Source organism: Pimephales promelas, chromosome 15, assembly GCF_988280905.1.
Source record: "Pimephales promelas chromosome 15, fPimPro1.hap1.1, whole genome shotgun sequence".
NCBI lineage: Eukaryota > Metazoa > Chordata > Actinopteri > Cypriniformes > Leuciscidae > Pimephales > Pimephales promelas.
In genome coordinates, this window is record NC_142783.1 from 33,181,436 (window position 1) to 33,201,173 (window position 19,738).

The 19,738-nt window shown below is 37.4% G+C and overlaps 1 protein-coding gene across 2 annotated transcripts in view; it reads right to left on the reverse strand.

Annotated features, from left to right (window-relative positions):
• rbks (ribokinase) overlaps positions 1-19,738 on the reverse strand; it is a 40,058-nt gene that overhangs the window by 15,428 nt on the left and 4,892 nt on the right. For both annotated transcript variants that reach the window (XM_039653443.2, XM_039653444.2), the window contains exons 3-8: positions 15,417-15,549; positions 14,792-14,855; positions 12,874-12,936; positions 11,548-11,712; positions 4,590-4,681; positions 945-1,133 (exon numbers count right to left, since the gene is read on the reverse strand). In XM_039653443.2, the coding sequence (XP_039509377.2) occupies positions 945-1,133; positions 4,590-4,681; positions 11,548-11,712; positions 12,874-12,936; positions 14,792-14,855; positions 15,417-15,549 (706 nt within the window). The remainder of the gene's footprint in view (positions 1-944; positions 1,134-4,589; positions 4,682-11,547; positions 11,713-12,873; positions 12,937-14,791; positions 14,856-15,416; positions 15,550-19,738) is intronic.

A 19,738-nucleotide genomic window follows, 5' to 3' on the forward strand; every position in this document is an offset into this window, starting at 1 on the left:
CGCACACAACAGCAGAATCCAAATATTGTTTACAACCCATTCACAACGTACTACTTCAAATATGAGTCATCCTTGTGGATCATGGGCATATTATGACTGATGACTCAATATCACTCACATGGATGACTAGTAGCACGGCAAACTTATAGCGGCATACAAACATCTGCTTTTCTCAGACACTATATCATACAGTTGAGCTTCACGTAGACCACCAACGAACCATTCACAGCGTCCATCAAAATATTCTACGAGTTTCCCAGTGGAAAATACCACATGAGGGGGTGTTCATGTGCATTTTCCACGTCGGCTTTTGGTATTTACCATAATTACCATAGCACATGAACGCAGCATAATACCACACCGACCAACTGTCACAACATTCTCTCTGTACAACGGCATCAACCAGCAGAGCTAACCCAACAAAATGGATGAAAAATATATATATTTTTTTATTATGAAACTAATTATCTGCGAAATCAGTTACAAGTAAACTGTGCTGCGGATCTTCTGTATCATAGCAACGAAACGTCTGAACGGAAAAACGCTGCGCTGCCAAAATGCTCTCAAGCGCCCACAGCTAGGCGTCTTGCGTTTTCAGCTCCCTAAAAACACTTTGGTGGACACACAGCCTAAGGGAGTTTTTGTGAAATTGAAGTGTTTCCATTGGGCCACTCCATTTTTCAATTTTCAATTTGCCCAATTTGAAGGGTAATGGAAACACAGCTACTATATACGACCTAGCCAACATTTCATGGTGTGGCCGATATGAGCCCCATTATGATTTATTCATGTTGGCCCTATCTGAATTAGCCCATGTGGATCTCGTATAGATTCTGATTGGGGCTAATTCATATGGTTGACATGGGAAACATGCATCGAGCCCAAAACGTGCCTAAAGTACATTGGCCCCACCCAGAAATGTCAACAGCCAACCGCAGTCTTACCGTGGTGTCGATAGCAGTGGCCGCGCTGGTGGGAATGTGTTTAGGGGCCGTGTTTGTGGACTGACACACCACACAGCCCTGTGGCCCCAAGGTGACAATGACTGAACCACAACCTCTGCGCAGCAGCTCCAGGCCCACGCGACTGGCATCCTCCACTGAGGACACGGACAGACCCGTCAACAGCTCAGCCTGAGAGGAACACCACAAGATAAAGAGGAAACAGTCACATTTATGCTCATAACTTTGCTAATATGCTTGTACTGTATATATATATATATATATGAAGAGTTCAGATGCAAAAGCCTCTAAATGCCATTTGAAATTTTCTTCTTTAATGATGATTTTTATCAAACTTGTATATTTAAGTTCAGTAAATTCACTTAAATGGCAATGATAATTACCTATTAATTGTTATTTAAGTGAAATCACTGAACTTAAATATACAAGTTTGATAAAAATCATCATTAAGGAAGAAAATTTCAAATGGCATTTAGAGGCTTTTGCATCTGAACTCTTCATATTGACATGAGTTAATTAACATACCATGTTCTGCCTGAATATTCAATTCTGATTGGCTAGAAGATCATAAAACCGTTTAATGCACAGGTAGTTCCAAGTCAGTTTAATCACTGTTCTATGTTAACTAGAGCCCGACCGATAAAGAATTTTGAAGGCCGATACCGATACAAATATTTTTGGGTTTTAAAATCCGATATTCTGACATATCGGCCGATATTTTTTTTTGTTATTAAATATTGTTGGATTTCACACACGTGTAAAAGAAAAGCTAACTTTTCTGCACAAGATAGATTTGATACTTTTTCTCTATGTCTAAATGTTCACTCCTCGCAAGTATAACTTACGTTTTACAATGCAGGGACTGTAACTAGAGATATGCAAGTTATAAATACAGTAATCATTACTTTATTTAGGCATTGTGGTTTCCAAGCTCATTAATGTTAACGTTAGCGGTCTTCCACTGACGATAGTGGCATTAGCTAGCTTTGTGGTTAGCTAGTCTATGATGAGCCATAATTATACTGCAAATTGTAAAACATAAATTTTCAATATAACAGGCCAAGGAGAGATGATTAAAGCGTGTTTCGTCCGTTTTATTTTATTTTTTAAATATTAATTTACGGCCATTATAACTGCGGATACCGATATTATGAAAAAATGCCTAATATCGGCCGATAATATCGGTCTGGCTCTAATATTAACCCTCAGAGACCTAAGGGTATTTTTACAATTAATTTTCCGTCTGGTGTTTTTACTAAAAAAAAGCTTGTAAAACATCAACCCATTTGTGCACAGACAATTATTTTCAAGACAAATTGAACTTTCAGCATTTTTTTCAGCATCATTTGCAAAAAGTAAAAATGCATCTGCGTAGATGAGAGAATCATCTACAGTGTATGCGCGTTGTTCACACTGGCCAAGCATGCACGCTTAAAATAGCATCTGAATGTACGTGCAACGCCCCACTGACTTTAGACTAGGTTTTTTCTGGTCAGTGGCGCAATTGTTTTCTGGAACTGGGATTGTTTGCGCCGAAACACGCCTCCTTTATTACGCTGGACCGCCCAGGGAGCACAAGTTCATTGCCTAGTTTGTCAGTGTGAGTCTGTGGAGGGAAAAGTCCACTTTGCACGGGTACAAAATAAGAATGATACATCCGTCGGTGTACAAAGTCAAAGGCCCGATGTGATAAAACAGGTGAAATCCAGACATCCCAATTGGAATCTGTGTGATGTGACGCAGATTTTGCTCGTTTTGAAGTTGGTCACTTGAATTCGCTGTGCTGTCCAACAGCTGCTTAGTTTCAAAGTGATGTGTGTGATGTGTGTGTGTTGAGCATTATGCATTCCTGCACCATATATAGTACAAAAGACAATGGACCTTTTCCCCACAAAATCTTGTGTCAGCAACCTTTATGTCATTCGTGAATAGCAGAGTGTGTGTAAAGCCTGAGTGTCTTCAAAGTCTCTTCAGCCTGGAAAAATGTAGTGCTGGCATTATCGGTTCGCTAGTGCAGGTGTGATGAACAACCCCCACCAAACGACTGAAAGATCAGGGCAACAAGTATCCCCACTGTATTTGTGTGCTTTAAGCTTTGCCATCAATCTTTCCTAGCTGGCTGCCAAAACAGAAAAGCGCACCGATTACTCATCAATGTGTGGTTATCTGCTTCTGTAAACTGCCGATGATTCATCCTTCACTCTCGCAACTGAAGTCGTCGGGTGAGAGTCAGGCATGCGTGCGCTGGGACTAAGGGGTTGATTTGTACTGAGGGCTCGCACTTTTAAGTCCCACCTGTACATTTTTCCCCCTCCAACCTCCCAGCCACATCAAAGCTGCCCTGCCGGAGAACCCCGGTTCAGTCTCTCAGTCACGCTGGAGCTTTCGCCCCAGGCCGGACTGACACACCATCTGTGCATCTGCCTGCCTGGTCGTGGATGCTTTAACTTTACTGTTTCCCATCAATCCAAGCCCTTGTCTGTCATCTTGCCCTGCCACGATGTGAAAGAGGGCGGCCTCAAACATAACAGTTACTGTAAGACGCAGCCGCCAACCCCGTAATTTCTTGCACTTGGCAGGTAGGTGACTTTTTTGAGCTTGAGTGTTTTGCTTTTAGTATGCCGGTCATGACCAGGCAGGATAAGTGAGCTGTTGTTGGTTTACTCTAGTAACCTGCTTTAACAAACCTGACAACCTACAGGCAAAATAGGCTGTACAGGGTTAAAGGATTAGTTCACTTAAAAAAAAAAAAAAATATCCAAGATGTCCGTGTCTTTCTTTCTTCAGTTGAAAAGAAATTAAGGTTTTTGATGAAAACATTCCAGGATTTTTCTCCATATAATGGAGTTCAATGGGGTCCAAATGGTTCAAGGTCCAAATGAGAGTTTCAGTGCAGCTTCAAAGGGCTTTAAACGATTCCAGACGATGAATAAGGGTCTTATCAAGCAAAACGATCACTCATTTCAAAATTAAATAACAAAGTTTAAGTTTTATAAGCACAAATGCTCTGTGTGACTCTCCTGATCGAATTCGTTCATCAAAATGAACGAATCTTTTGGTAAATTCAACGAACAAAATATAAAACTTAAACTTTTTTGAGAGTCACGAACGCGCATCACAGAACAGAGCAAGGCGAGGATTTGAGCTTATAAAACTTCAACTTTATCATTTATTTTCGAAAAAAAATGACGATGGTTTCACTTTCGCTAGATAAGACCCTTATTCATCGTCTGGTGTCGTTTAAAGCCCTTTGAAGCTGCACTGAAACTGACATTTGGATCGTTTGGACCCCATTGAAGTCCATTATATGGAGAAAATCCTGGAATGTTTTCATCAGAAACCTTAATTTCTTTTCGACTGAAGAAAGAAAGACGTGGACATCTTGGATGACATGGGGGTGAGTAAATTATCAGCAAAAGTTTTTTAAAAAGTGAACTAATCCTTTAATACAGTCAAAAGCCTGCATTTCTTTTTGGAATTTGTATTTTAAAGTTCATTTATTGTGCCTTTTTTTAATTTCCAAAAATGCAGAATATACTATGGCGACACACTAAAAATCATTCTGAACATCTTCTCATAGCAATGTGATATTTTTGGTTATGTAAATTAATTGATATTGTCTTTCACCTCAGACTCATTGCAGCAGAAAACATCAGATGCTTTGTAGAAATCAGTATGCAGGTCTGCAATAGCGGGAGCTGGATTAAAAATGGTCTTCACTGTAAGAAATATAGAAAATATTATTCACATACTGGGTCATACAGAGTGCAAAATGCAAAAGCCACAAGTAAAAATGCAAAGAATTTCTCAGATGTCAGATCATTGTTGTGAGTTATAAGAATCGGTGTGCACAGACAAATTCACAAAGCTCGGTCACAGATTCACACCACAGTTCACGTCAGTGTGAAACTTTCCCCTATCAGCTACTTGCATTCATCTGATTTGATATAAGCAAAATTTGCTGCTTTCTGAACACAACAATATTTTTATAACTACGTCAATACTTGATCAACAGTCCAAAACTTGTTCTATAAAACCCAACCACATAGGAAGTGACTGTAACCGAGGCACTATCTCCTTACTTCCTGTCGCTTAGGGGATTTCTCAATAGTGAGTTTAGTAAACACAATTTAACAGGTGGGGACATTAAATGCGTCATAAGAAGCATTGCTGCTGAATAATGTATCCCAAGTTTGAACATGGTCCTTACTATACAGAACAAGACTAGCTGTGAGAATGTATCTGATGAATCATGCCTGTTGCTGCTTATGAATTTCTGCTAATCGAATATGCACAAAGACATTTTGGAAACCTTAGAGCAGTTTCGACTTCCTTAATTTGAATACCAGTAATTGCAGCAGAAATACCAGAGAAAACATTTTAGCTTCAAATATTATTAGACAATGGAAGAAGGCCTTTGGGTCAGACATTTTTAGAGCCACTGCTTTAGTAGATCCAAAAAGTATTTGGACACTCAAGCCACACTTTAAGGAGTAGTTCACTTTAAAAAAAAAACCAACTTTTGCTGATAATTTACTCACCCCAATGTCATCCAAGATGTCCATGTCTTTCTTTCTTCAGTCGAAAAGAAATTAAGGTTTTTGATGAAAACATGCCAGGATTTTCTCCATGTAATGGACTTCAATGGGAACCAAACTGTTCAAGGTCTAAAAGACAGTTTCAGTTAGGGCTGGGCGATATATCGAATATGTACGATGTATCGTTATATTTTTTGAAACGATATGGAATGAGGCAATACCGTTTATATCGATACAGTAGTTTGATATGAGCACATCTGAAAAATAGCGGAGGTTGCAGTGTGAGCTGCTGCAGTGAAAGTAGCTAGGCTACGTAGTACAATTTGTCCTAAACATGACACAAGCTTATATTAATTGCGTAAAAATCACTTTGATATAGTTAACAAGTTTAAGGCAGCTTGCCGCCCTGTCAAATGCTCTGACAGACACTGTTGCTGACTGACAGATATACTTGCGCTGTTTAATGCGTTTGAGATGTGGTGCTTTCCTCAGTGCTTAACTTACATTTCACATATTCTCCATCTGTAAATGTTAGAAAGTAAAGCAAATATGCCCATTTCACAACAAATATGTCCATGTCAGAAGAGGACGAGCTTCTGCAAGTGAATCTCCGCTAAAATTCATGCTTCCTTGAACGAGCGCCGGCGCGCGCATGCGCGTGAATAGTACTACGTAGTACGCAATAATTCTGACTAAAATAAACATATTGCTAAAATTGTTATTTGTTGTTGGAGAAAATAAATGTGCCATATGTGGAATTTTAAACCTACAAGTATATATTTTTAATGAAAGTGAAAGTGATTATAATGGGGTAATCAAATGCAGGCTAATATAATTAGTTTGTGCTTTTTTTTTTTCAGTTTTAGTTTAGCTTTTAGTCAATATAAAAACAAAAGCTTTTTGCACATAATATATTGCATAGCCTATATTATATTTGTTTCCATATCCTTCAATATCAACATTGTTTGTAGGATATCATTGGGCCGAATGTGAATATACTGTATATATATATATATATATATATTTTTTTTTTTTAATATAAAGATTTTCTTTATCTAAATAGAAAACGTAGAAAGTACCGAGATATATATCGTATATCGCCATTTGACCAAAAAATATCGAGATATGATTTTTTGGCCATATCGCCCAGCCCTAGTTTCAGTGCAAACTGCAATCTGTTCAAAGGGCTTTAAACGATTCCAGACGATGAATAAGGATCTTATCAAGTGAAATTGCTCATTTAAAAAGTTTTATAAGCTCAAATGGTCACCTTGCTCTGTTCTGTGATGCGTGTTCGTGACTCTTCTGTTCGAACAAGGTTCTTTGCTCTGACCATTTTTTTTTTTTTTTTAAAATAATGATCGTTTCGCTTGATCGCTTGATAAGACCCTTACTCATCGTCTGGTGTCATTTAAAGCCCTTTGAACAGTTTGCACTGAAACTGTCTTTTGGACCTTGAACCGTTTGGTCCCCATTGAAGACCATTATATGGAGAAAAATCCTGGAATATATTTTCATCAAAAACCTTAATTTCTTTTCGACTGAAGAAAGAATGACATGGACATCTTGGACGACATGGGGGTGAGTAAATTATCAGCAAAAGTTTTTATTTTTTAAAGCAAAATTCAGAAATTTGAAAAATATTTGAAATTACAGTGTTATTCACTGTATATCTTTTTTTTTCTCTGTGTTTCCTAGTTTGAGCTTTACTGTCTGAAGCACTGAAATAATTTTCCGTTTCTGGGTGAACTGTTTCTTTAATCAAAGTGAGAGTGTTTTAGGAATAGGCAGTGAGCCTCTAGCTTCCTCGAGTGATCTAAAGAGAAATCTGTACTTGTGAAGTGAATAACGTGCTGTGGAAGAGGAGGGAAATAATGAGGGAAAATAAACGGCAATACTAACGAGTACATGAGATGAATGAATGAGTCATGCGAAACCTCACTTACTCAGATATGCTTTAAAAAGCTCCAAAACAACAGAAACACAAGTTGCATGTGAACTAAATTCACACTAGAGTGATCAAACATCCCTTTAGTAGCTGATCTAAAGTATGAAATCACATGCTAGTCACATATCAAACGAAATTAACTACACTTGAGGAGAGAATCAAAGCTAGATGGCCTTTATATTCATTGATTTAAAAATGTGGTTAGGAAAGCGCTTCTCGGATTCTTCTCCACTGAGCCTGTGGGGGTGGCATGTGCGTAATCCAAGCCTTGAGCTCCGGCTAAGTGCTATTTGCGCACGTCATTGTCTGATGAATTCATCCCAAGTGATAGGCGCATAATCTGGGCTAATGGCCTGTCTCTTAACACTTAATATGGGCCGCTAACGGGCTAAACAGCATGTATCTGGGGTGTTGTGAGGTGGTGAATGTGAATATCGGGGTGCGTTGGTGTGGTGGTGTGGGGGGGGGGTATCCATCTGTGTCATCCATCTGTGGAATAAGCTTGCTGCATGATTGTACATCTCCATGATAGGGATACACGGTGTCTCTGATCAGCAGGGACCTGAACAAACAAGGTGCTAATGATATCTGAGACACAGCAGGTTGTGTTATTTTCCACAGGAGGAAAAAGTCGTGCTTTATTCTCACCAATCATTCAGTATAAGGAGCTAAACATAGTTGAAAAGGAAATAAACTACTGTTTTTAAATGTTTATGCTATCCTTCACGCAAACCAATTGATGATTAGGGCTGTCAAACGATTAATCGCGATCAATCGCATCCTGAATAAAAGTTTGTGTGCACTGTGTATAATTATTTTATATATATAAATACACACACATGCTTGTATACATTTAAGAAATATTTTCATGTATACTGTATATAGATTTATATATCCACAAGTAGGGATGTCCCGATACCACTTTTTCACTTCCGATACCGATACCGATGCCGCACCTTTGGCTTTTGCCGATACCGATATAAGTCCGATATTTTTTTTTTCGTGGTCCGACGTGCCGTATACGGCCCACAGGGTGGTTTATAGGTTTAACTTTGTGAAAGACAAAACAAAACAAACACAAAAGTAAACATAATACATATCTTTGGAAAGCTGAGAAACTCGTGATTCGAACGACGTAAACCATTTTAAGATACAATCAACACAGCGGGCACAATCTGTCTCTTTGTCAGACCACCAACTGCCAAAACAAACCAACACAAACTGGAAGAAACTCACCAATTAGCCATCTGTTAGTCCACATTCCAACAAAAATGGTTTGGTTTCACTGTAAAGCGTCCATACAATCCAATTTGAAGAAGTTTTTAGTCCAAAACATAAACATCCATGGAATGTAAATAGTAGCATTTCGCGTTAGCCGACAGCGCTATCACAACTTCGACGCACTAATGCTACGTTCACACCGGACGCGAATAGGGCGTCAGGCGCGAATGATTTCAATGTTAAGTCAATGCAAGAAAAATTCCTGCGGCGCGAATGAGGCGTGGAGCGCGGCGCGGAAGACGCGAATACGCCTCATCCGCGCGTCAAGTTGGCTGAACTTTGGCGTGAATTCGCGCCGCGTTAACCAATCAGGAGCCTAGCTGCTTGCTCACGTGGTGAAGTGTCTGGATGCTTCAATAAATTATTTTGTTAATATGACTAAATGCATGGTGGGATTATGCACAACAAAGCAAATGTTTCATCACTTAAAACATTATTTCTATATGGAGACATGTTCATTTTGTATTGAATGTTATTCATTCCATATCTAGAAATAGTATTATGTTGTAAAGACAATCAACATATGTGCATAAATTCGTGTCTGGACGTGAGAGAGAGAAAAAAATCACAGGACAGGTTAATAACTTTTGAAGGCTGGCTCTATTTATTATCAAAACAAAAATAAATGACAGCTAGATTAGATGGATGAGGGGCCGGGCGAGGGTGATCCTCGCTCAGATGCGGGACAACAGGTCATCAAACTGGGCGCGTGACAGGCGGAAGTACCGCTGACAGCGGCCGTCATCCAGCGCAGCTCCTGGAGCGAGCAAATGGTGAAACTCGCCAAACGGTTCGGCTCCGAAGGGTCCGGTGGACACAAATATACGGCGACGATGATCCCCACGCCGCTGTTCTGCTATCCAGAGTAAATACAGAGCGGTAACTCTCTTGATGAATGCTCGGTCGACATAAAAACAATGACCGCCAACGGATTTTGATTCTGACGCGCGTCACGCGCGTAAATTTCGCTTCAAACTTTCGCTCTTGACACGCAAAGCGAGAGTGATTCTCTGCGCGCGTGTGCGTAAACACAACAATCATCACGTGACAGGCTGCGCCGCTAAACTGGATATCGCTCATATTTTTTTCTCCCCTCCGATCTCCGATCTAGCGTTCTGGGCCGGTATCGGCGCGATACCGATGCCGTGGATCGGATCGGGACATCCCTATCCACAAGTTTCCTACGCCCCACGAGGCCTTGCGTCAAAAGTGGGCGCGACTTCCGGTTCGAAGTAAACAAAGCGCGATTTGACATGCTTCACACTCGTTCATTCAACAGTTGACAGTCATTCAATCAAGTTATAGCGATCCAAACTCGCTAACGATGTGGGAACACAACCTCGACGAAATTAAAAAGGGTGAAATAACAGTACCTTTACCCTCCGCAGTAGTGGATTGGGAGTATTATAATAACATTATTAATAATCAATACTCATCAAGGCATGGTGACAGACAGTTGTGTGAGCTGACAAACAATTAAAATAAAAAATACACACTTAGTCATTGTGCTTTGGAGTTTATTCAAAATTATAAATGAATGTGCTACTTGAATACATTAACTGGCACATTTGGTATTCTGTCAACTCCCGAGTTTAGCTGTAACATCAGTAGCGAACAGCCAATCACATGCTGATTGGAAAACTACAGTCGTCGGCAGGATCAGAGACGGGCTCTGGCAGGATCACTCTGATTTCGGTTTCAGCTTATGTTCAAAACAATCACGTTTAAGCCACTGAATTAGTTTAGTCCGGTTATACGTACAACCGCGAACAGCACATGTTGTCCCTGAGCTCCGTAACGACATCTCTCATAACGATTTGCGTCTTTTAAATAGTAAAATAATTCTCCGAAAAACAGCTAGCCTCTTCGCTAACTAACACACAAAATATCATTGGAATGCTACTTCCGCCGCCTCACCGGAAGTTTCACCCACTTTATTTTTTACAGGAGCGCCCCTCGGAAACTTGTGGATAAATAAATTTTTTTTCTTAAATATACATGCATGTGTTTATATAAAATAAGTGCACCCACTTATATTATGTAGACAGAAACTTTTATTTTGGATGCGACTAATCGCGATTAATCGTTTGACAGCCCTAGCAATTATAAAAGTACAGGACCCCAACAGTGCGGCAAAACAAGTGACTTTATGAAAGGAGAGAAAGGGAAGGGGAAGACCTGAATTGTGATACTTTATCCACATACATAAAGTATTGATTCTTGTAATGTCGCAAAATGCAATTTATAAGGCATAAAATTAGGGATGCACCGATATTAAAATTTGGACTGATACCGATAACCGATAATTCTTTATATTTGAAAGCCGATAACCGATATATCGGCTGATAAATCTAAATCGAAATTTTTATATAATTTTTGAGAGCCTGAAAAACAAAAGTCTCACTATGTCCCAAGCACACAATTATAATGTTGTCATTATAATTTTATGTAGCCGATATGACTTGCGCTGCATGTTGCACTTAACCGTTTTCTTTTCAAAGTGATTCCAATCAAACATCATGGTGAACAGTGCGCATCATATCAAGGAAATACTCCATTGTTTATCGGCTTTAATATATTGGCCATATATTGAATATAATATATTGGCCATATATTGAAACGTTCTTATCGGCCGATGTCCGATACCGATATATCGTGCATCCCTAATACAATATTAACATATTCTAAAAATTAGCATCACAATTTTTTTTTTTTTTTTAGTAAAGATCCTTTGAAAGAAAGTGCATTACGAAATTTGACTTGACAGGAATGAGACAATCAAGTACATTGAGATATGAAGCAAAGATGTGTGTCTGACCGTGGTTCTCTTTGGCCATTCTCAAGGCCTGCAGTGATGCATCTGGGTCGATCTCAAGCTGGCAAACAAGCACCTTGGCATTTACTATGGCAGATCGTGCCCGCTGTAGCTCCTCTTGCCCCAAAAGCATATTAGCACCAGCCACAATCACTATGGCATTCTCCCCTGGCAATACAATATATTAAACATGACGACAAGCTGCTTATTAAATCTTTAAGGAGACATTATTGACATTATTAATAACAAATCCACATTTACAAAGAATGCATTCATGAACAAAATTACAGGTCACATCATAGGAATACACTCTAAAAAATGCTGGGTTGTTTCAACCCAAATTTGGGTCAAATTTGGACAAACCCAAATGTTGGGTTAAAAATGCAATTAAAAAATGTACATTTGAAAGTGAAAGTTGAAGTTAGGTTCAAATTTTAAATTACATTTTTAACCCAACATTTGGGTTTGTCCATATTTGACCCAAATTTGGGTTAAAACAACCCAGCATCGTTTAGAGTGTATACAGTGACTCTAAAAACTATTTAGACATTCAAGTCGCACTTTAAAAATCCATTGCATATCATAATAAGTGTTCTTATTTAAAACAATGTGCTAGCTTTTAAGTAATAAAACAATACAATTCTTAAGACAAAATATGTCATATGGAACATGATGAACTAAAATGACCTTGGAACCTTTTTTTCAGTCTGAACATGTTTTTTTTTTCTACTGGACTGACATTCATAAATTTTTTTTTTTAAAGTGGAGCCATGGATATAGGAGACACTTTACACACCCAGACATGTACGACATTCTCTCGCTATTGCACCACGAACAGACAGACACAAATAAAGAGCTGGCATAAGCGTTCGAAAAACCACACTGCAGAGTCAGGAGATATTATCAGTCTTTTCCTCATTTCAGCTTCCCTGTTAGCTTGCGAGATAATTGTTCAAATTCACATCGTTGTGATATTCACACAGGAAGCTGGGGCACTGGAAGTAGGTTGTCATGGTGATCATGACGCCAATCAGAGCTCTTCCTGGACTGCCACGCGGCTTAGCACTTATTCTGGATCATGACATTTACAATGCAGCAGGCCTTACATTCAGTTGCAGGCTGGTTATGTCACCTTTCTTTAAGTCCAAGTAGTGCTACATTAAACTGGGTCTGAAATTACCCTGTGTAGGCGAGGTGGACACAGGTAGAGAGCTTTTCACTCATCTATGTCTCATTCAGAAGAGTACTTAGTGGTGTTTATGTTATTTTAGGGGCTTTTAAAACTCAGGGATGCAGCAAGGCTCGGTACTTGGACTGATTTAATTTTACCTGTGTCGTTTACGATGATAGAGGCAGCTCCGGTCGCAGCATTTTCAGTTTGTTCCACATAGGCTAAGAGAGAGAGAGAGATAAGTGGATAACCTAAATTGCTAACGGTATAAAAAAAAAACAGAACTCAATTTTAAATATTTTACAGTGTTTATAAATTGTGACGATAGAGACAGCACATATGCAGGCTTACAAACTGTGTTGGGGAAGCTATTTTAAAATTTTAACTTGCCAAATTACAGGTTACTGATAATAAATTAAAAAATCGAGTAATTGATTCAACAACAGTTAAAATTGGGGCTGTGAAACGATTAATCGCGATTAATCGCATCCAAAATAAAAGTTTGTGTTTACATAATATATGTTTGTGTAGTGTGTATAATTATTTTGTATATATAAATATACTCACATGCATGTATATATTTAAGAAATACTTATATTTGCATGTATATACTTTATATATATTTATACAAAATTAACATTATACATAAATATAAATATTGATATATTAATAACACATTTTTATTAGGGCTGTGCAAAAATTAATTGCGATTAATCGCATCCAAAATAAAAGTCTGTGTTTACATAATATATTTGTGTGTGCTGTATATAATTATTTTGTATATATAAATACACACACATGCATGTATATATTTAAGAAAATGTGTTATTCATATATAAAATATTTATATTTATATAATATAGATTATGTATTTATATATATATACAGAATTTAAGCGCAAATAATTCTTAAATATATACATGCAGGCATAGGTATTTATTTATACAAAATAATTATATACAGCACACACAAATATATTATGTAAACAGAGACTTTTATTTTGGATGCGATTAATCGCAATTAATTTTTGCACAGCCCTAATTTTTATTAAATATATGCATCCATATGTGTGTATTTATATATACAAAATAATTATACACTACACAAACATATATTATGTAAACACAAACTTTTATTTTGGATGCGATTAATCGCGATTAATCGTTTCACAGCCCTAGTTAAAATAAAAAATACAGTTGATCAATTCAGCACAAAAAATAACAAGCTAAACTACAAGTTACTAACAAACTGTAGATAAAAATGGCCAATATATTTTTAATCATGCCATTATCGGATTGCAAATACAGGGCGTTTCAGGAACACAAATAAACCATGTTCATACTATATATTTTTTCTTGCTTTCAACTTTCAAGTAAAATGTCTAAACATCTTTAAAGCAAGATTAATTTTTTGCTGTTTGTCACGGTTCATCATTGTGCAAGTGATGAAATCAAATCTGTTTGTTCTGATAGTATAATCAATATCTGATATATCTACACCAGCTGTTATAGTAATAATGACTTAGAGACATGGAGAGTCATGGAAATCAGAGGACGTAAAACCGGAGAAAACAAACATCATCTCACCATACCGCTAAACTTTGACAACATAAATATTGGAGTCATAACTATATTTTATACATACAATCATACTTACGAATGTCATATTCATTCAAATGCTGGGTTGTTTCGCCTCAATTTTGGGTCAAACCCAGCCATTGGGTTAAATTTTTTAATTACATTTTTAACCCAACATTTGGGTTTGTCCATATTTGACCCAAAATTGGGTTAAAACTACCCTGCATTTTTTTTAGAGTAGAGGCACTATTGCACACTTTGTAATGTATTTCAACTCAAACAATGGGGGAAAACACTACTTTACAATGTTATTCATAATTACTTATCATTTTAATTAGATTTCAAACCACCTGCTGATTTGTTGTGTGTCGGGTGTGTAAAAAATTCACTAAAAAATGAAATAATGTGTTGCATACATACACCAAAAATGCTTGATTTTAAAAGATTATTTTAGCTGGCAGAGAAGTGAAACAATATGAAAGCACCGTTTGGCCATTACCAGTGGAAATGCCATTTTTTTTGAAGTTTTGAATGTAGTCGTTCCCAAAAACGTCTCTGCCGACCTGAAGAGAAAAGGCAAGCAAAGATGAAAAGCGGAACTTGAGATAATATTTTCTAGCAACTGGCTGACCGGCCAAAGTTCTGCATTGCTATATCAGGCCAAGCCTTCCAGATATAGCATCCCCAAACAAACGCCTCCTCTCTCCAAACACAACTTTAATCTCCCCCTTCTCTCCTTCTCTTCCTCTCTATGAGACATTCAATGTTGAGGTAGAGGGCAAAGGGGTTCCTTTTTTCCCAGCTGGGTCTGCTTTTATCCCACACTGGTAAAGACATGCCAAGGATGGGGTCCTAAGCCCCAGCAGCGGAGACCCTTCACTACCTGGCCTTCTGTCTTTGAAGTGTGATCTCTCTTTGAATGTTTTTGAAAGCATAGGAGTCTATTTTTACACGCTGCATACGCTTCGGTATTGATTGGGGTCTTTGCACTGACAAAATCAAGAGCTTTATTACTTGGTTAGGTTCTCTTGTGCGGTTAAATGCTGAAATACATGAATTGCTCTGGTATCTGTGTCTATATTCAGTTATTTAGGATGTTCAAAAAAGAAGACCGTATTGGGTACCTTGCAGACCATGGCGGTCTTGGCCCCCATTCGTGCAGCTTGGACACACTGATTGGCCCCTTTACCACCGAAACCAATGAAGAACTTGTGTCCGTGTATCGTCTCTCCAGCCTTGGGAAGTCTCGGTGCCTGACTAGAAAGACATAGGACTAGGCTATAAAAAAGTATAGAAAAAACTAAAGCACTCATCAAACAGTTAGTCAAAATGTATCTAAGCAAGAATTGACTTGAGCGAAGGCAAAGAAGTGTGATGAAAACATTCCAGGATTTTTCTCCATATAATGGACTTCAATGGGGTCCAAACGGTTCAAGGTCCAAATGAGAGTTTCAGTGCAGCGACACCAGACGATGAATAAGGGTCTTATCTAGGCTCCTTTAAGTCATGACTCAAAAAAAGATTCGTTCATTTTGATGAACGAGTTTGAACAGGAGAGTCACGAACGTGCATCACAGAACAGAGCAAAGCGAGCATTTGTGCTTATAAAACTTAAACTTTGCTATTTATTTTTTAAATGAGCGATCATTTCGCTAGATAAGACCCTTTTTCATCGTCTGGTGTCGTTAAAAGCCCTTTGAAGATGCACTGAAACTCTCATTTGGACCTTAAATCGTTTGGACCCCATTGAAGTCCATTATATGGAGAAAATCCTGGATTGTTTTCATCAAAAACCTTAATTTCTTTCCGACTGAAGAAAGAAAGACGTGGATATATTGGATGACATGGGGGTGAGTAAATTATCAGCAAAAGTTTTTTTAAAAGTGAACTACTCCTTTAAGTCAGCAGACGGGTCTGTTGTAGCTGTTCGAACACATTCGACCACATGAGCGTTTACACTATGAAAGCAATCGGTCAAATGTGTTTTCGCATAGGCTAACTTTGGAAGTGGACATCTCAAAATGTTTTACACCTGTATTTAGGGTCATCCACTTGTGATCTGATCTAAAATGATTTTTAATACAAGGTGAGCCTCAGTGTTTTTGTCTATATAATGAAAGTCAATGGGGTCCAATTATAACTGTTGAAAAGAAAGTCAACCCTATCCACCCAAAAGAAGAAGTGCATCCAAGTAAAAAAGGAATTAATGAAATTTCCCCAATTTTGATGCAACCTGTTCAGTTCTCTTAATTTTAAAGTAATTATTAAATTAATGCATTGTAAGGGTTCAGTCTCTAAATCGCTAAATGCACTTTGTCTTCAGAGGAATGGCAGATGGTCCATTCAGTCAGTTCTAAAAAGTCCATATTGTTTGAATGAATGAGACTTTTACTGGAAACATGCTTGTGAGCTGCAAATGAAAATAATATGACATGACATCCTGAGCGCTTCTAAATAAGGCAGGTGCCCTGAACTCCCTAAAAAGCTAATTGCTGTGCTGTTTAATGCGTGACATTTCAGAGCGGGGTCCATCAGCCTTTCACCCGAGCAGAACTAGCGGCTATTACTCATTCTATTGAACAACAGAAGAAGAAAAAAAAAACTCAATCCCAGACATCTAGTTACGGTCTGGCCCCAATCCAAGTCTCCAGGAGCCCGTGTTTATGTGATGGCAGAACGAGCCGATAAACTTGTTTTTCACATGTGTGTTGTGTGGTTAGGAGAGGGAATATTACAGGAAGTCAATGCGGATGAACAAAGATCCTGCCACGATGTCAGTAAGGCGAGTGGTGTTGTTTATGATGTTTTTGATGAACTGTGCTAAATTATGTTGATAAAGAAAAAAAATACTTCAGATAAACTATGCTAACTAATGGAGGAAAATTATAAGTGACCACAAGGCATATTTCAAATCTAAAATGAATTTGAAATTTGAAAATATTTATTTTTTTTACACTTTTGAATTGAGTTGGTTTTCTCACACAAACCGCTCGTTTCGTGTCTTAGGCCATCAATGTGTACTTACATTTACGAGTCATTAAATCATGTTTAACCTGGACTTCTCTGTGCATGCTCTTTGAGGTGGTGACCCTAGACCTCCATTATATGACTGGGTCATGACTTTAGGTCAAACCGTTCTTGTCTGTCACTCATATAATGGAGGTCTATGGTCACCACCTCAAAGAGCATGCACAGAGAAGTCCAGGTTAAACATGATTTAATGGCTCGTAAATGTAAGTACACATTGATGGACTAAGACATGAAACGATGCTCTTTGAGGTGGTGACCATAGACCTCCATTATATGAGTGACAGACAAGAACGGTTTGACCTAAAAATATCAAAATTGAAACTACTTCGGAAACAAAGACACCTACATCTTGGATGCCCTTGAGGTAAACTAAAACATACCAAACATTAATTTCAAAGTGAACTATCCCTTTAAGCACAACACTACTATTGCAATAAGCAATGATTTCGGGTCAGCAAAGAAGACGGGAATTGTAATTATGACCGCACATGTGCATAGATTCACTTGTACAACCAAAAGGATTCTGAATCGGAGTCATTCAGGAGCAGCTATTTCATCTAAATCTAATTCTTTAAAGCTGTTCACCAAGCTTTTTATTCAATTTCATATTCCAAATCAACAATGAAATCTGACAACTGTCTCATAAATTCCACTTCCAAAAGCTCAAATCATGAAAAAAACAAACCTACAATTTGGGAATCAATTGGCTTTTGTTGTCTGAGTGAGTCTTATCTGTGTCACAGTCAGACTGGCCTCACCTTAACTCCTCATTCAGTTCATCTATTGTTTTATGAGCAATAATCATTCTCTCAAAAACCCAGTTCTGACACAAACGCCGTGACTTTCCTGTGCGAGAGGAAACAACAGGTATTGTGTGACGGAGCCTGTGGTCCCAGCAGATGTTCACTACTTTATAAACCTCAAACAGCCTGCATGAGTAACAGTGTGTGATGTGTGTGCTATTGTACATTGTGGCAATACAAGAGCAAGTATTTGCTTTTAACAATTCATTGATACATTATTATTAATAATAACTAGCACTTTTATTTTTATTGTTTTATTTTCATCTACAATAGGGTTTAATTAAAACCATTTCATTAATGTCCGTGCAGAGTCTATTCCCTTTTATTTATCCATGCCACGTGCATTTTGATTCTTTATATGCACTGTAAAAACATATTTTCATGATTTGTTATCACAACATTTTTTCTTTTGTTAAATCAACTAAAATTATTTATTTAGTTCAGATAACATATAATTTTGAGTTTCGATTGATTAAATCAATCTCCATCATTGTATTAACTCACTTTTTCCATTTCAATGAACTTATAATTTTAAGGCAACCAGATTGCTTACTTTTTTAAGTTAAACCTTCAATATTTTATTACTTTTTTTATTTTTTTTTATTTGTACACTGTAAAAAATATTGTTGCTTTAACTTAAAAAAGTAAGTAACCTGGTTGCCTTAAAAGGTTGAATTAATACAATTAAAGAGATTAATTTAATCATCAGAAACTCAAAATAATAAGTTATCTCAACCAAATAAATTATTTAAGTTGATTTGACAAAAGAAAAAATGTTGTGATTACAAATCTTGAATTTTTTTTTTTTTTTTTACAGTGTAAGGCAATAGATTTTTTTTATTATTATTATTTGACCATTTCATAGCATTGTTCAAATACTTTGAAATATCATGCAAATGCCATGTATAATTACAGTGATTATTAAGTACCATATAAACATACTTTAAATCAAGACATTGCTTTGACAGGCACAAGTCAATTTTGAAGTTCTGGGCTATTTTGCTTTCATAACTTCAGACTAATGGAAAGAAGACTTTCAAAATGCACATTTAAGTGTTAACTCTAATGTCAACCAAATGAAATTAATTATGAACCTGGCTTTATGCAGTGTTTAGATTTCTGTGTTGGATGTTTATGCAAATTATTAGTGTATATTTAATTCGTAAATGTATCAGTTGCATATTTAAACACAGCATTTCAGAAAACTTGTATTGTACATATATCTTACATGCAAAGAGAGAGAGATTAAAATGTAAGCAAAGGAGAAACATAAAATACTAAACAGCACTAGAAAAAGTTTCTTTTTTAAAAGAAAACTACTTATTTTTGAGTAAGTACCATGTCATTTCCATTGTGCATAATATGCTCATCATTTTGTGCTGATATTTATCAAAGTAACAGTATTATCAGTAATGTCTATTACAAAAAAGGCCCAGTTTGAACCAAAGATAAAGTTCCTGAAGTTAATTGTTTCATGAATATATGATTATGCGAGACTCTCGACTAACATCACACGGCGAGTGTAAGACACTGACGGCTCCAATGAAGACACACCGATGGGTTTGAATAGTAATCAGCAGGTGGCACTGTCTGTCTTCAGCACACACACACAC